General features: G+C 41.2%; 1 protein-coding gene across 1 annotated transcript; it reads left to right on the forward strand.

Moving 5' to 3' along the window:
* The first annotated feature begins 12,871 nt into the window (after positions 1-12,871).
* Positions 12,872-15,792, forward strand: LOC108935078 (adiponectin-like). The gene is made up of 3 exons (XM_018753354.2): positions 12,872-12,985; positions 14,138-14,398; positions 14,484-15,792. Exons 2-3 carry the CDS (start codon positions 14,149-14,151, stop codon positions 15,020-15,022), a joined length of 789 nt encoding a protein of 262 aa, XP_018608870.2. The 5' UTR covers positions 12,872-12,985; positions 14,138-14,148; the 3' UTR covers positions 15,023-15,792.
* Positions 15,793-17,688: the final 1,896 nt, after the last annotated feature.

Genomic DNA, 17,688 nt, shown 5'->3' on the forward strand with positions numbered 1-17,688 from the left:
TTCAGCCGCCTGTATCCCCAATCTTATTCTTTCGGTCATTACCCAAAGTTCATGACCATAGGTGAGGGTAGGGACATAGATCGACCGGTAATTGGAGAGCTTCGTCTTATGGCTCAGCTCCCCCTTCACCACTACAGTCCGGTACAGCGACCGCATTACTGCTGCCACTGCTCCCAGTCTGCGGCCGATCTCACACTCCGTTCTCCCCTCACTCGTGAACAAGACCCCAAGATACTTGAACTCCTCCACTTGAGGCAATGTACATTGCTAAGGAGAAAAATGTCTGCTAAAGGAATAAATGTAAGTTCAAATTATCTATTTAATAGGGATTTTAAGGCCTTTTTCAATATGTCTGCTATAACTGTGGCTTTTGTCGCAATAATTTTTCCAACAATTCTTTCCAGCAATTTTGATTTCTTTTTCCTGCCTTCCTTCTCTGGCTTCTTGTCACAGTGTGTTCAGTGTACAGGTTAAAAAGTTAAGAAGGAATTATGCAATCTTGTCTTGCCCTTTGGTCAACTGTCAACCATTTGTTTTCTAACTGGTCAATGCTATGCATGGTCTCCTGGCCAGTGTACAAGTTATCCATCTGGATGTTTTGGTAGTGTTGTACCCACACTTTTTGGAACGTGTTCCACAGTTTATCATTGTCCATGCAATCAAAGGCTTTGCTATAGTTAAGAAAACAGATGAAGATTTGCTTTTATTATTCTCTGGGTTTTTCAATTGTCGATCGCACAACAGCAATAATTTTGCTTGTTCCCCATTCTTTTCTAAACCTTTTACAATATGCAATTTTTTTCAATGTGTTCAACCGTCTCATGTCTTTTAATCATAAATAAAGGTAATGTGATCCTCTGTGATGGGAATTTGCATAACAAGGTGGTTTCATAGAAGGAATTAGCCCCGTTATGTGAGGGACGGGTGCTTTTCCTCAAGGCCTATGATCCAGCAGTGTCTTCTGGTTCGTGCAAATGAAGGAATGGCCCCAGTCAAAGCTTAGTGATGTAAGTGGCCCTATTTGTCTTCCTCTTCATAAAAAAAATGTTTCCAATGCACACATATTGAATTAATACATTTTTAGGACAATATTAATCTTCCATTGCAACAAAAATCTTATTTGATTTCCCATTTTACCCTTATTTACACTTTGAAAATTAGTCAAATGGAAAATGATTCATGTCATTCGAGAACTGTAATTAAGAAAAACAGATACATAGTAGCTGGAGAGCATTATACCCATTGATATTGTAGTGATTGATAGGTACACCTGATTTTACTGTTTCCCAAGCTGTACAAGATAAATGAAGGCACATCAAAGCGATATCAAGATAAACATAAAAGTAGTTCAAGGCTGAAAAGAAAATAAAAACCATCCATCAAACAGGGGCTACTTACATGACATGTCAGTCTAAAACAGGAGTACCTGCTTGCCCTGGCCTGTTTGTGACACTGTAAACCATGGCTTCAGGACAAACCAAGGTCTGAAGGTTGAAACAAACCAATGACAATTTGACGGTTGTTCCAGTCCTTCCACAGCCCCTACTCCTGTGTGGCAAGAGCATCAGAATGTCCATTTCTGCCATCTTCAAAAAGTCTTACAACATGGCTTTGCAAGCATCTTGGCTCATTTATTGGTTTTTCATAGTCTGCAAGAGGCCTCCTCTTGTGGGATTGAACTGTAGCACATTCAGAAGCTAGAGGGATTGGACAGTCAGAGCTGCGTTTGATGCTGCAGACAAGCTGCTACCTGAGCAGCATCCACTCTTTGGGTCCTTCTTGAAAATGAGCTATCTCGCCTTTTCTGTTTTCCTCCCATATGCTTCTATTCCAGCTCCACCCCCAACATCATTCCTCCAAAAGGGATTGTTCATGGCCATACATGAAGGAGTCAGAGTTCCAATGCACCAACGATAGTGAAGGGGGCTGAGTAAACGTAGAGGATAGTAAAGTTTAGTAAACTCTGGGAACAGACCCGAAACATCAACATTGTCCAGTTTCTTAGGCTCCTGGAGCTTTTGCTCTGCGAAGAAGGATAGTGGGTTCATCCAACACATCTTAGATACTGTGACGCATAGTGCCATGGTCTTGGATGGGGCAAAGAAGGACATGGAGGCAGCGTTCATGACAAATGATTTATTATAACATCAGCACCAAGGAAATAATGCTCTCGGTCTAAGGACCCCATTTCCTCCAGGACCTGCACTTACAACCAGCCTACCTAGCCTACTTAGCACCCCAGGCTCTCTCCCCAACACACTGGGAAACACGGTCACCTCATCATTTTCCCCTAAGTGCCCCCAGTGGTTACACACGTTATTTACAATTTTCCCATAATGCAACTATTTACACAAAACCAGTAATGCGGGTCGTTACAATACGTAAGGTCTGTTTCCTTGTCCTTGATACATCTATCATCAGTGTGAAAATCTCATTCATCACCAGCTGGTTTCAATGAGTCACTTATTGTGAGAGTTGTGTTGAGTCAGTACTTATGAATTCATGTCCCTGGGGAACTTTCAATTGCACAGATGAAGTTTCTTCTTAAAATGAAGGCATTGATTTAAACAAAGGCACTTTGTATTCAGGAATATACTAAACAACGGAGAATAATAAAACATAAAGCAATTTATTCTGAAACCTGTCTTAGCATTCAGACACTAGATGGACAGAACGGAACAACAGCTTAATGGACTCTTCCCAGACACAGCATAAATTGCTAGGAGCAGTAAAGATCAAGTACAGTCTCTTAATAAATTAATCCCCAGTGCTCAGGCTGAGATGAAGTTCAGACTGAGCTTTTTAAGCATCCCAGCAAACTGCACACCAGATATAATAGTGTCTCATAGCATAAGGTCTAGTCACAAATCAGAGACTTGGCTGTGTTACTTTCATTTCAAGCAGTCTATTGGGAGTTTGTATCAAACCTTAAATGCTTTGACGACTGCCACCCTTGCAGAAACCAGACTAGAAGGGTCAAATAGTTCATTCCTGTTACAGGGGTTGGTGAAGTTCATCTGGCAAACCTTGTGAGACTTTATACAGTGTAGTGGGGTATTTTTGATTTTTTAATGGACCCCTGTTTATTTGAGTTTTTTTTTAAAGTTGATTTCTTTTCACATTACTTATACAGTTTACAGTCTACACTTTTACTATGAAGGATTTTTCAAAGGGCATACCGATCTGTGCAATGAAAGTTTACTAAACCAATTCAGGTTAATTGTCCTCATTAAGGGTATTACAGCAGAAGCACAAGGACTGCAGGAAAGGCTTGAAGCCATTACCTTATGGTCACCCATTGCTCCTGCTTATGGACACTATGCCCTATGATTAAAAAGGTACTTGAATGTGACTGCAGGGGGTAATAAATGCTGAGCAGGAACATTTTTCTTTTCCCCTGAGGCAAAATAAAGAGCTCCTGTGTGCTTGGCACAGCAAACACTGCATCTCTACCTGGCTCTGCCTCCCCACTACTCTGATCTCTCTGAGAATGAAAACAGTCCCCCAGGCTTTGCACAGGCACACCAGGGTGCCTACTTAGTCCTGGACTTCAAAGCCAGGTCCCTTGGCCAAACCAGCACCCAGCACTTACTCCCATTTCCGTGACCAAGCATTCCGTCAGATGTGTTGCTGTGTCACCAGGGGGCCTCGCCTCTTCCATCAACAAGCTTGTCACTCGTCTAGGTTTTAAATGTTCCCAAATGTTCTATAGTCATCCTTTCAATCCATATGCTGTTTCCCCTGCCTCTGTCTATCTCCAAAGCCCCCAAAAATTGGTTTAATCAGGGCTGCTGGGCAGGGATATGTCTGTAGAGGTGTACCAGCTGAAGCCCAAAGGACCATGATGTGCCCAAGAGTGACTACAAAAAGAGGCACAGTGCCCAGCCCAGTCTCATCCTCATCCCACTCCCCACCAAACTGGGAGTTCTGATCATGATATGCAACCCTTTCATCAGAAATTTGTGGTTAAATACAACTCACAGGAAAAACAATCTGTCAGTCCTGTCCTAGAAGTCACGTCCCCTAGTTGTACAGAGTTTTGCCTGCAAACACCTTTGATTGCTAGTCATCAAACTGTCAGGATTTTAAAAAGAATATGAAAAAGTTTTCATGTATTTATTGTAAAAAAAACACGTGTCTGATACAGCTTAGGAATGTACACATGGTGTGATGAGGAATGTAACTGTTAAACAGTGAAATCAAATCCTAACCCTAACATATGTTTAAATGAACACATACCATTTAAAAAAGCAGTTAAAGAGTCGAGGATTAATTAATTGTAATTAAAGTTGTCTTCACTCAGTCTCATTTAGCAAGCCAAGCCGAAATGACTCTGCTAGAAGTCAGATTTTTTGATGGCTTTCACGGGGATTTAAAGGAATTTTGATGAATGACCGTTATGGGCCAATATGATGTGAAGCAATAGGATATCATAAATAACTGTCTGCTCACTAATAAGGAATTTGAAAAGACAAGCCTCCATAGGAACGAAACTTTTACAGCAGATATAATGGATCTGGGCATTTAACTGCAGGGCAGACCCTTATTCATGTATTCTTAGCTGATCTGAACATTGCAGCAGTTCCAGATTTATAAGGCTTTGTGTTGACCGAGCTGTCTGTACTGGTTAAGAACAAAGGGAGGTACTGTTTCCCTTTTCAACCATCCCAGACCCAGTTGCCCCTACAATTCCATGTATATTGTAGTTAAATATTACACATGGTTAAAATATTTTCCAGGGACCAGTCTACCTTACTAGGCATTTCCTTGCATTAAAGTAGCTTTTTCTTTAACAAATTACTTATATAGTCCTTTGATCCACCTGCTGAAATGCAAAATACACAATAAAAATGCAGCATATGCTATACTGAACTGATCCAGAATCAAATTGCACAAGTTGTGCTTGACCTTGTTAAAGCATTGTCATGGAACTCCCTTTCTTGTTTCTCCCCATTAACCTATTGTAGCATCCTTTATTAAGTTCAAGACTCTCAAATGATCAACACTCTAATACCTAGTGGACTTGGATCCCTTCATCTCAGCAAGGATACTCTACACCACATTCCACTCCACTTGGTGCCACTCATGAGGGGTTCAAACTCAAAAGACCAATGGTAGGTAATTTTGACCTGCTGTAGTGGAATGAGCTTCCTCTCAGCCAAAACTTTCCCACTATTTGCATAACCACAAAAGTAAACCACATTTGTTGTACAAATAGGCTATGATAGCATATCTATTGGTGGTATCTAATTTTCACATCTATGGTGGCACTGCAGATAGCACAGATATCTCAGTGCTCTTGGGTTGTGAGTTTAGACCTTGGTTTGAAATGAGCTCAGTCTGTGTGGAGTTTGCATAGAATTTGTCTTTCCTGTGCCTATGTGGTTTTCTCTGGTTGCTCCAGTTTCATTCCAAAGACATATGTTTTAGTTGGATCAGAGGCTCTAAATTGCCCTTAGTGTATGAATATTTATGTGATTGCCTTGCAATGGTCTGGTATCTCATCATGGGTGTACCCTTCTATGAGAAACTTTGGATCCCCATGACCCTGCACTGGACAAGCAGTTATTACATACTTGAGTATATGTACCAGCAACATAACAAACAAACAACCTGTGCTTTCATAATTGCATTGTCGCATCCCAAGTTCTTCCCCTGTTTAGAGTTTACCTTAAGACATGTGGTCAGCATTTAAGGTTAAGCACTTTTTAATATGTTATCCCCACATCATTTCTCATTCCACTGCAACTTACTTTTCTTTTCTTATCCCACTGTTTCATTCTGCTGTTGTACCTGATGGAGGAACACGGCATCATCTGAAGGGTATAAGGGAGACGCAACACACTAAAGAGGAAGCTGTGGAATTATGTCGTTTTTATCTTCAGTCATTTTAAAGTAGACATGTTGTTTCATGTTCATAAAAGATAATAAAATAAGCTGGTGTCGAGGAACAATAGTAAAATACCTGCTAACCTTTGTGGTCCTCATTGTGCTGTTTTACAGCAAATACACCACAACCTGACCTCCGTCTATTGTCCAAAACTGTCCCAGCTGGTGAAACCCAACAGTCTCTCTTGGCAGCAGGTGGCACCCCTCTAGTGCACTCTGAGCCTAGATGGAAAGTACATGAAGCTTTCACCCAAACACACAATCACAGTCTAGAACTGCCAAATGCTGAGATACCATTGGACTGATTAATGGTGGAAAGTGACTATAGATATATCAGAAAGACCCAACAAGGCAGCATCGCTTCCTATAGCTTCCCAGATCAAATTCAGGACTCTGGTTATGGCCTACAAAAGCATAAATGGAACTGCTCCCAGATATCTACAAGACCTGATCATCCACTACAACCCAAGCAGACTGCTCTCCCCCTTACCTCTGCCTGCTTGGTGATCCCACGCACAAAAGGTCCAAAAGCAGAAGCATGAAGGTTCTCGGTTCTGGCTCCGATGTGGTGGAACGACCTCCCTCTCTCACTCAGAACTGCTGAATTTCTGTCTACATTAGAAACACACCCAGAAAATTATTGATGTGAATAAATCTTAAAAACTGATTTGTGTAAAAGGAAGTTGTATGGTCATTACTTTGTTTTATATTATTACGTGGTGAGTCAGAGAATTATTTGACCTTCTGAACTCTGCGTTACACGGTAAAGAGCTGCAACTAAAACAAAGCCACTATGTTAAATGGTGCTTTTCTATTAACTCAGTGAAAACCATTCCATTATCTCCATCTCAAGGCAACTTGTTACAGAAAAAATTTACTTCACCTAAAGGCAAAAAGAATCATATTTATGTTCAAAAGTGATAATTCATTTATCTGTAAAGGCACACCTAATATTTAAAGCACTGGGGCTAAATTAGCCCTTATATTTTATTAAGGTTTCAGGAAAAAAATCTTCTGCATGACACCGGATTTATCTGAAGCAGTCGACCATAAGAACTTAATCCTTTTTTCTAGTTGAAGATTAGTGCAAAATTAGGTCCCTTTTCCTCATGGCTTGAGCTTGGTTTATGAAATCATTCCATTCACAGTTTTTCAGTAACAAAAACAGCAATATTTGCCAGTGTTACTGAAACAAATTCCAAAGAAATTTTCACCTTTAAAAAACTTTCAGTTCAACTGTTCCTGCCTGGAGAGCACTGGACAAAGATAAGAGTAAATATAAAGGAAATAAAGGTGTCACGACCCCAGGAATGAAAGTCCCGACGACCGCCCGAGATAATAACACATGTGGCTCCAATTGATCTGATGATATACTCCCAACCCTATAGAAGGGCTGAGGTCACATACGTGGTTTGCTGATCCTTAATCAGCGCTTTACTACTCCTTTCGTATTCACTGAGCGATTTCTTAAGTTCTGTTGCAGTCATGTGTTCCTGTCCTTCGTGGTTCTGTCCAGGTCTCGTCTCTCTCACGCCCCCCGATCACCTGCCCAATTGACCGTACTTGCAGCTGATTTGGAACCAAGGGATTAAAAGGCAGCCCAGGTGCTCCTGAGTGCAGAACCTTGTCTGACCAAACTGCAGTCCTCCATGGGCTTCTTGTGGCCCTCCCCTACTTCATCTGTTTGGCTTCTTGACCTCCTGTTTATGTCCTCCTGGTTTCTTCCTCTGCCTATCCCGCGGAACGACGTTTGCAAATCGACTGACCCATACCTGTCTCTGACGATCCGTTTCCCTCCCTTTGAATAAAGAAAACCCTGCAATTCAGTCCGTTGTCGGCTGGATTCCTGTCTTTGCAATGGCAGTCTCAGTGTATTAGTCTAATGCATGTAAACTTATTTTACTTACTGTTGGAACACTCCGTGTGTGTCGTTATCCTGTGTTTATTGTGTCTCCCGTGCACTTGTATGTACACTTTGCTATTGGGGCTATTGTACTTTACATCCGTGTCCATTTTTGTACCATTAAAGCTGGAACCCACCACGTGTAATAATTAATCATTTGACTAATGCTTCTTTGCAAAGTGACTTGCAGTTCTACCATGTGTATAGCTGAATATCTTACGCATTGAGGTTATCTGCCTTACTCAACAGTTCTGCACTATGGGTCCTCCTGGGACTTGGACCAAAAACAGGTTTCAAGTTTGTTTCCTTTACCGGCTACACTGCCTGCTGTCTAAAAGAATCTTAGGGACGTCTTTGAAGCTGTTGTTCAGACAGCATAATTTTCCACTCCATGAAGCTGCATACTTTTATAACTTGTAATGCTGTAGCCCTCCAGGAATACAAAGGAAAACCCAGGACTGCTGTGGTCCTTCTTTTCCTTTCTTGTGCCTCCATGTAAATTCTGTACTTTGATCCCACTACACTATTAGCGGTTGTACTGGAAGTTAAGGTATGTAACCTTGTTGCCTGTCTCACGTCTAGAGTTTCCCCATGTTTTTATTTAGAATGTCATTGTAGGTTTTGACTATAGGAAGCACCAAAGACTATTTTACTCCTTGCAATTGCTGTCTGTCAGTGCATAGGGTAAAGCTTTTCTGTGTGATTTGAATTAGTATGCCAGCTCGCCTCATAGGGGGAATACTGAATACTTTAAAAAAAATCATAAGTGAAACATTTAAAAATGTGCAAAGATCTACCCACTGTACATCTTTTTTGGGAAAATATTACCTTTCAGCAATGATGCTTTCCATGTACATGTTATGTAATTTTTTTGTTGCTGTAGTTCCTATTCATTTTCTGGTGTGTTGGCAGGATTTAAATTTATCACTAAATTTAAGCTATAAAGAATTTTAATTTTGGACTTTCCATACAATGATAGAATTCAACAACAAGGAAAAGTTGATAGTAAATCAGTAATGACTACAATACGGATGTAAATTTAAGGTGCTTGTTAGTGCTTTGCATGATTTTTAATTATTTTCAGTTGTCAGACTTGCTTACCAGAGTGATTCCAACACAGGTTCCAAAAAGCTAAAGCTGACTAGAGCTAAACAGTACCACTCATATCTGGCAACCAGTAAATCACAAGCACAAGGCATGTCAGTGAGAGGTGCTTTTTCAGCAGCCAGTAAAATCATCAATATATACTCTACTGTCTGCAAACCAAAGACACCAGTTATTTGTTGCCATTACAGAATTCTTCAGTGTCACTAAAGGGAAACTTTTCAGAGTTTCTTACTTTGAAACTCTGAGTTTCCTCTGGACAACAATCACTAGTGGTTGTTTCAGTCATCTCTTCATCATTGTATCTCTGAAAAGAGACCTTCTCATATTTTATGTCCCTATCTGTTCTTCCTTATCCTGCAATTTCTGCAATGAACAAACTTGAAGGTGTGAATAGATAGGAGAAATGTCATTTCATTACTTTCTCCTGTATCAAGGACAACAAGAAATACATGCCTAAATCATTAACACGGCAATACTGTACATCAATATCATCCTTATCTGTAGACAAAATGAGACTGTTGATCTTTTCTTATGTGTTTATTAGTAAGTATATACAAGCAATGGTTCACAGATACTTAGGAGTAAATGTACTATAAGCCAGGAGAAAAATAGGCAATTTACCAAGACCTATAGATAGCTCTTCCCATCTTGACATTTTGCAGTACAGTATAAAAAAAATTTGACACACTTCAGCTGTCAGCAAATTCTGTCAAATTCCACAGATATTTTTTTAAATAACTATAACTTGTCAAAGACATAAAGACTACATACAAATTGTTACTGAAGACTTTGTCATACTGTATATTTGTCCTAATTTAATGATTCTGTACCACAGCAGTAGGGGGGTGTAGTGGCGCGGTGGGTTTGGCCAGGACCTGCTCACCGGTGGGTCTGGGGTACGAATCCAGCTTGGGGTGCCTTGTGACAGACTGGGTGTGTCCCCTCCCCCTCTAGCCCTGCGCCCCGCGTTGCTGGGTTAGGCTTCGGCTCACTGCGACCCTGCTTAGGACAAGCGGTTTCAGACAGTATGTGTGTATAGCACAACAATAAATTTGAGGCTTGTTTTGTGAATATGAATAAATCATTTGTGAAGGTATGAAATATGTGACCTTATGTCCTCTGTTTGATTCCCAAACAGTTCCTCCTTTTACCGTTGCACTCTACACACTAATCATTGATGATGAGGACATAAAACATGTACCCAAGAGTTTTGTTTCTATTCCATTTGTCTCTTAACAGCTGCCTGAAACCCATCATCAGTTTCCTATGGCAGCTGGACAAATGGTAGCCTGCTTGTCTAATTTTGGGCAGAAGGCAAATCATTGTTTTCTGTCTGTATGTTAATTTCTCCCTGTTTTACCTTTACTGTGGATCACTCAAAGTTTTGAAGTCAGTCAATGACTAGCTATGACAATCAGAACTGGAGGTGGTAGGCAGGTGTGTAAGTTTCGTTTACTTAAGATTATAGAAGTGCTGAAAACAAACTCCATTTTCTTGAACTAGAAAATCTTTTAGAAAAACAGTCTACTGTCCCTGTTATGCTCATTTTTATTAAAAAGGGACTCATTGTGAACATTCTTAAAATGCCCATACACAGAAACACACATTGACTATTCCTCCTTTGAAATTACAGAGAAGGTTGCGATATTAAGGCCTTCTGTTCTGAAAGTGCCCATGCCGCACCACTTGTAAAAGAAAAAGAAATCTGTTATCAATATTGTTATTGTTATACTACAAAACACAATCTGTGGCAATGCATTACTGTTACATTTTTAAGTTCAAACAAATTATTCTGAACTAAAAATTCCTGAATGTATTACAGTCTGGGGGAGCGTGGTGCAGCAGTGTGGCAGATTCAACTGGTGCCCTCTGTGTGGTGGGTCTAGCGTTCAAGTCCTGCCTGGGGTGCTCCATGATGGATTGGCATCCTGCCCTGGCTCCCCCCCGGCCCTACACTACTGCGTAAGGATCCGGCTCGCCACGACCCAATTGGGACAAGTGATTGTTGACAGTGGATGGCATTGCAGTCTGGAAACAATGTGGTAAGAGAATGAACTAAAGTCTGCTCACTTTGGTAAGTACTGCCTCCTCCTGGTGAGGTGCTGTAGCTTTCTTTTTCAAAAATAGTACAGATGGCCCTCATTATATACTTTTTTTGCTGTTTGGTAAACACCAAACATGCTTCAGGGTTATTTTTTTGAGTAGTGCCTTTTTTTCCCACCTTTATTTATGCAACCTAACACTCCCCAGGCAGTAAAATGCTAAAAACACTCTAGAGGCATCTAGAGAAGATACAATCTTTTCAATAAAGTATGGTAGTAGCAGAATCATGCTCTGGGGCTGCTTTTCATCAACATGGACTGGATGTCTTATTAAAACAGAATGAAAAAACTGATGGAGCAAAAATACAAGAAATTGTTGCAAGATAATGTTAAAAAACTGAAGCTTGGGAGAAAGTCCACCGCAGGGTAATGATCCTAACCACAAGGCCAAAGCAACATTGTAATGACTCAAGAACAAAGCAGTTAATGTTCTAAAATGACCTTGAGAAAGTCCTGATCTCATTCCTGTTGAGACTCTGTGTCACTATTTGAAAACTGTGGTCTGTTTGTATTGTCTAAACATACAGAAGAATCCGAAAAAATCTGCCTTGGAAATATGTCAAAATCACTCCCAAATAGAACTGCTAATGTAGTGGTTAGCGCTGCTGCCTTTGGACCCACAGGCTGCAGGCTTGAGTCTCACCTGCAGCTGTAATACCCTTGAGCAAGGTACCTCCCCTAGAACTGCTCAAGCAAAAATGACACAGCTGTATATATAGGTATAGAATTGGAGAATTGCTTGGGAGAAAAGTTTCAGCTAAATGAATAAATGTAAATACTGTGCAAAGCTGGTACATACTGCCCTGCTGCTCCCAAAAAGATACAAAGATGGCTCTAGTTATATACTTCAAAAAGTATAGTAAACTCAAGTATATTACAGTTTTTTTCTTAAATTTTTAAAAATGTATTTTCTAACATAAAACTGACACCTTAAAATTATATATACATATATACACATATACACATATATATAATATGTATATATATACAGTACTGTACAAAAGCCTTAGGTACTTGGATATTTCACAAAAATATTTGTTTTATACCGTTATTTAATGTTATCTGCGTTAGTGTCAATGGGAAAGAGTACATTTTAGATTTCCAAGCATTCCTTTTGCAAAAAGTTACAGTATTACAGTAAGGGTTTTGTATGTTAAAGAAAGAAAGGACACACACTCAGTCTGAGACCGCTTATCCTGAGCAGGGTCGTGGCAAACTGGAGCCTAACCCAGCAACACAGGGCGCAAGGCTGGAGGGGGAGGGGACACACCCAGGACGGGACGTCAGTCCATCGCAAGGCCTCCCAAGCAGGACTCGAACCCCAGACCTGCCAGAGAGCGGGACCTGATCAAACCCACGTGACCCCGCTCGGAACAAGCAGTTGCTGATGATGGATGGTTGCTAAGCTTTGTAGGAAGTATATTAATTAAGAGCATAACTTTTGGAAGCATTCTCACTTTACAGCTTTTTTCCCCAACCAAGTGCCTAAAACTTTTGCACAGTACTATATATAGATATATGAAATACACATACTGCTTCCAATTATTTATAATGTGTATAAATTCAATAAAATTGTGATTACACGTATAAATTGTACACAAAAGTATTTACATAACAATCGCGTACTCCTTCAAAACCAAGCTGTGTACGTGTTTTGCTCACGATGCCTGGCACAATGTCAGCGCTCCATGTGCGGACAGAGCTGAGAAACTGTTGAAAATGAGAAAGTTTGAAAATGAGAACAGTTACACGGACCTCGGTGGGCTTGAATTGGGGCCGGGCGCAGGACAGCGTGGGGACTCGGTCGAGCAGCCGCCCTTTCTGGTCTGCTGCTCCCTAAATAACTTTTCAGTTGGGTTAAATATAGGCTGAGAGAAAGTGGGAGATGAAAGCTATGCGTGGCCCCGCAAGGATGAGCTCGGCGCGCCACAGCTGACGGACTGATCGCCCGGGTCCGCGAACCTACGAAAACTGGCCGATACAGGTGAGTCCCCAGTTCACATTTTCACACCGTGTTATTACTAACCTGTATTTATCTGACACCTTCGTCCAAGCAACTTAACATGTGAGATGATCACCCTTACAATGACGTATAGAGGAGGGTATTGTTACTGTAGTATATTAAGTCAGAGTAGGTGTCCTGATCATTAGGGGATTCAAACTTGAAACATTCACATACAAGACGTAAGTATAATCACTACGCCATCTGCTGCCGAAGAGCCTTGATAAATCTGTGTGTGAACAGTAGTTATGAAAGATACGTTACTTTGTGCTCCACCTGCTGTGATATAACCTAATATGGGCCGTTATATTATGTGTTTTTGCCTTGCCCTGGAAACGAAAAAAAATCTTTAAGGACTTGGTAATCCGTTTTCCTGGACCCTAAAACAGGTTATCTCACAGCAGGTACCTCGCAGCTTCACTGGAAACACCTGGAAACGGAACCTCTGCGATGCTCCCAAGAAAATAACTTTACTGTGATATAACGGGGAACCCTGACCTTTTTGATTTGCCTGTGTGTGGACATCTCACACAATTTCGACCAAGGGGTGTGTGTAAATGGTTCAGCAGTCAAATCCGATGTAAATTCATATGCAGCTGATTAATAATTTAGTACTAGCTGGGTATAACAGACAAAACTATTACAGGAGCATTAAATCTCTTGGATTTAGACGATTTCTAAATGTGACTGTTTTATTGAAATAAACACGTACACGAGAGCATTAAATTGATAATTTTAGTAATTTTAGTCATTCTCAAAAATCACTTCTTTAATACTGAAAATAGTGCTGTTCACTGGATATGTCCAAGCATCCTCTGACATACTGAAATGTCCATGAATTCAAGGCTGGCTGCTGCTGTGATCACAGAGGAGTTGGTCGTATCTATTAATAAGCTGTCAGTAATAATGGTTGCATATGTCAAATCATTTTGTCCAGGGAACACAGGAAGGCAAGAACAAAGTCCTTCATGACTGCTGTCTAGAAAATGAGTTACTGATCTTTGGTTTCTACTGATTATTCAATTATTATGCATGCTTTTATTCACCTTGCATGTCTTCTTGAAAATATGCATCCAGTAAAAACTAGTATTGGTGAGGGGTGTGTGTGTGATGGTGACATTGTTCAACCCATAGTCAGAGGTGAGATGAAGGTCACTGCAAGTTTCTTGTGGGTCCTGTTGATTGGCCTGCTGCTGGGAGGGAGGTCTGGTCATGCCCAGGATAAGGACCAGGTGGAGCCTGAGAGCCCTGTGACAGACGTTCAAGCACCAGATGACAGACAGCCCTGCGCCCAGTGGATGGGAGGCGTCCCAGGAACCCCTGGACACAGTGGTTACCCCGGAAGGGATGGCAGGGATGGGCATGATGGTCCAAAGGGTGACAAAGGAGATCCAGGTAAGGGAGTTGAACGTTAGTGCCCTCCACATCTCCAAAAAAGGAGTCTGGGTGTGAACTTGTTTATTTTATTTTATGCGCACAGGTGAGCCAGGTGAGAAAGGAGACCCAGGCGAGAAAGGAGCAAATGGACCTGTAGGGCTCCGTGGGTTTCCTGGTACCCCTGGTTTGAAGGGTGAGCGGGGAGAGAGTGCCCTCATGTACCACTCTTCCTTTAGTGTGGGCCTCACTGACCCAGTCCACACCACCAACGTACCCATCCGCTTCACCAAGTTCTTTCACAACGAGCAACGCCATTACGACGATGTTAGCGGAAAGTTCCGCTGCGCTCTGCCCGGTGTCTACTTCTTCACCTACCATCTCACCATTTACCCTAGGGATGCCAGGGTGAGCCTGTACAAGAATGACAGAACCGTCATGTTCACTTATGACCAGTTCAAACAAAACAACCTGGACCAGGCATCGGGCTCCATCATCCTCCATCTAGAAACAGGCGATGAGGTCTGGCTGCAAGTATATGGGGAGGAAGAATTCGGAGGGGTTTATGCCGACAACATCAACGACTCCACCTTCTCTGGTTTCCTCCTCTACCCTGATATCCCAACAGCAGACCGAAGACGTTAGGTGGAGTCAGTAGTCGAGCAGCAGTCCGCAAAGGACCCCTCTGCAAAAGAGAAGGCTTATCTGCATTCTCCATGACTTTCATCCAAGCAGCTCTGGATAGAAGTTTTATTCCATTCTTCCATTCTGCCCTGCCTGTATTTCACCTATTGCTTGTTATTCAGCCTTACATATGCCTTGTTTCTCACTGAGTACTAATACAAATATTATGATTTATACTTGGATAATTTAACCCCCTTTAAACTTCCTGAAGGAAGCCCCTTCTCTGCTTATTATTGTGATGCTTTCAAGAATAAAAAAAATAAGATTAACTCTCAAGACCAATCAGTTTTCAGCTAAGACAGGCATTTTATTTTATAATCCCCTCTAAAATGGATCCAAAGGCCAAACATATCTTTTATATAATTTCTCGATATCACATGGAAAGAAATACAAACATGGAAGGTGGTGCAACATGAAAATAAGCAAATTTTTGGAGCAATCAACAATAATTTTTGTGTGTAATGTATAAGAGACCAAACTTTCCATTTGAGAAATGTCACTTCCCAGTCAGCTCCTAGCTGTTTTCCATGCTCCATTTGCTGTCCTATGCAATCCATTTTAATAATGTATTTTTGTTTGTTGACAATCGAGGTGACAGAAGAGCAGGCTGCCTGATCACACTGTTGCAGTTACATGTATTGGGTTGGGATGCATTAGATGAGTTACACAGAGGAAGCAATTGTCTTTATGCGAAGTGCAGTGCTCCTAAACCACTGGACAAAGACTCTCAGATTGGTATTACTCAGTGGTTAGTTTCAAGAGTCTGTGCGTGTTCGTTTAATAAAGGTCTGTTTTGCTCTCTTCTAAGTGAAGACAAAGTGGCTTTGGTGGGGGTGTGAGGGTATCTATTTGGGGCACGGCAGAAATAGGCCAGGGCTGCGGATTGATGTAACCTGACCCGTGACAGTCCGTCAGGAGCTGCGGAGGGGCCTGCGTGGTGAGTACAGACCTGCACTCGATATGGCAGGACAAGACAGCACACCAATTAAAAAAGCCCCCCTGGGTTGGCTCAGGGCTGGCGTTCAGTCACCAGACCTGCTGGGAAGCCAAACCCTCCCCCCAAGATTATTAAGTTTAATTACGACCCAGTAATATTTGCACCATCTCCTGTGACTGATTCTTGGGTCACGTCGTGTGCGTGGTGTCGATACTCGTCCTGGTTATACTTGTTTCAATGAAACTGTGGCCATTTAAATGTTACTCCTTTCTGGCGAAAAGAGGAGACGGAGCGGCGCCACATTTTCATTTTGTCCGATAGGTGGCAGCAAAGTATCGCTTTTAAGCAGTCAATCGAAGCGTCCCAGTTTTGGGATTTTTATTATACAGTATTGGAGTCTAAGCTAAAAGGTGTGATTAACATCATGAAGCATAAATGTAAAGTGTACATTTTGAAATTACTGGGATTGCTATTAGTATAGCATGACTTGTAAATATATCGACTCGCTAGTACAAAAAAAATCCAATAATAACAATAATAATAGTGATAATTTACACTACACCTTGAACATATAGTTTTTTTCCAGCAGTTTCGAGGTTTCAATTTAAATTACTTTATTTGTATTTTTTTGGAATGTATACGTTTGTCACTGGTCTTAAAGGCTACTTTTATACACATGCCAGATTTGTACGTTTTTCTTCATTTGAGCTACTTAACTATGATCAGATGCTGTATTTACTTATATAGTTTAACACTCTGTATTTGTAATTGCATCCTCGGAGAATTACTTGTAATTACACTCAATAATTTTCTATTAGAAATATTTATATATTTGTATATTCCCTTTTCACACAATTATAGTCTGTGTTGCAAAGGAGCTGCATGTAAAGGTGATTATAACATGTGCCAAGTCCAAGATTTAGATTCCAGATTTAGAGTCCAGACATCCTGGCAGCGTTAGGTGCAACACAGAAACTATTCTTCGCTGTACCTCCAGTGAATTGTCAAAATTGTATCTCTGGATCATTTCTTCAAGTTTGCGTTTCGATAATTAGATGTTTACGTTTAACTCAGGCTGAAGAAACTGAGGTGTTATGCAGGTAAGTGTTATCAGTTATGTATGTCGTGGAACGCGTGTAAAACCATACTAAATCATTATTATGTTCACTCTCACTTGCCATATCTATTGCAATGCAACACTCCAGATGCACCATTGTGCTTCTTGTCGTTAAACGCAGCTCGCCCGGAACTTCGCGCAGCCCTGATTATACCACTAACACCACCGCGCGCGGTCAGCGCAACTCTTCCCGCGCATCTATTGATGCGACAAGCTCGCGAGCCAGGTGGCGCTGTGATAGGCTGCGGAGAGCGGCGGGAGGCACGAGCTCGAGTCCAGAACCGCGCGGAGGACGGCGGCTAAAAGTTAAGAGTCTGGAAACTGACTGTGTCTTGTAATATTTTTAACTGGTGTGTCTAAGGTAAATGAGTTTTTAATCCAAATATTGCGATACAATAATATTGTCAATATCAGGTTGATTTATTTATTATTTAAATATAAATGTTTATTTTTGAAGAAGCGTCCTCGACACATAATCATGATGATGTGAGACTTGAAGCTGGGCACTGGCTCTCTGTATGATATGAAAACACGCTGTCTTTTGCATATTGCTCAAGTTTCGTTTCTGTTCTT

This window comes from Scleropages formosus, chromosome 3 (genome assembly GCF_900964775.1).
Source record: "Scleropages formosus chromosome 3, fSclFor1.1, whole genome shotgun sequence".
Lineage (NCBI taxonomy): Eukaryota > Metazoa > Chordata > Actinopteri > Osteoglossiformes > Osteoglossidae > Scleropages > Scleropages formosus.

Excerpts from the sequence above, each read along its gene's own strand:
- LOC108935078 (XM_018753354.2), top strand. The coding sequence starts at position 14,149 with ATGAAGGTCACTGCAAGTTTCTTGTGGGTCCTGTTGATTGGCCTGCTG. Across the intron at positions 14,399-14,483 it reads GGGTGACAAAGGAGATCCAG|GTGAGCCAGGTGAGAAAGGA; the intron begins GTAAGGGAGTTG and ends TTATGCGCACAG.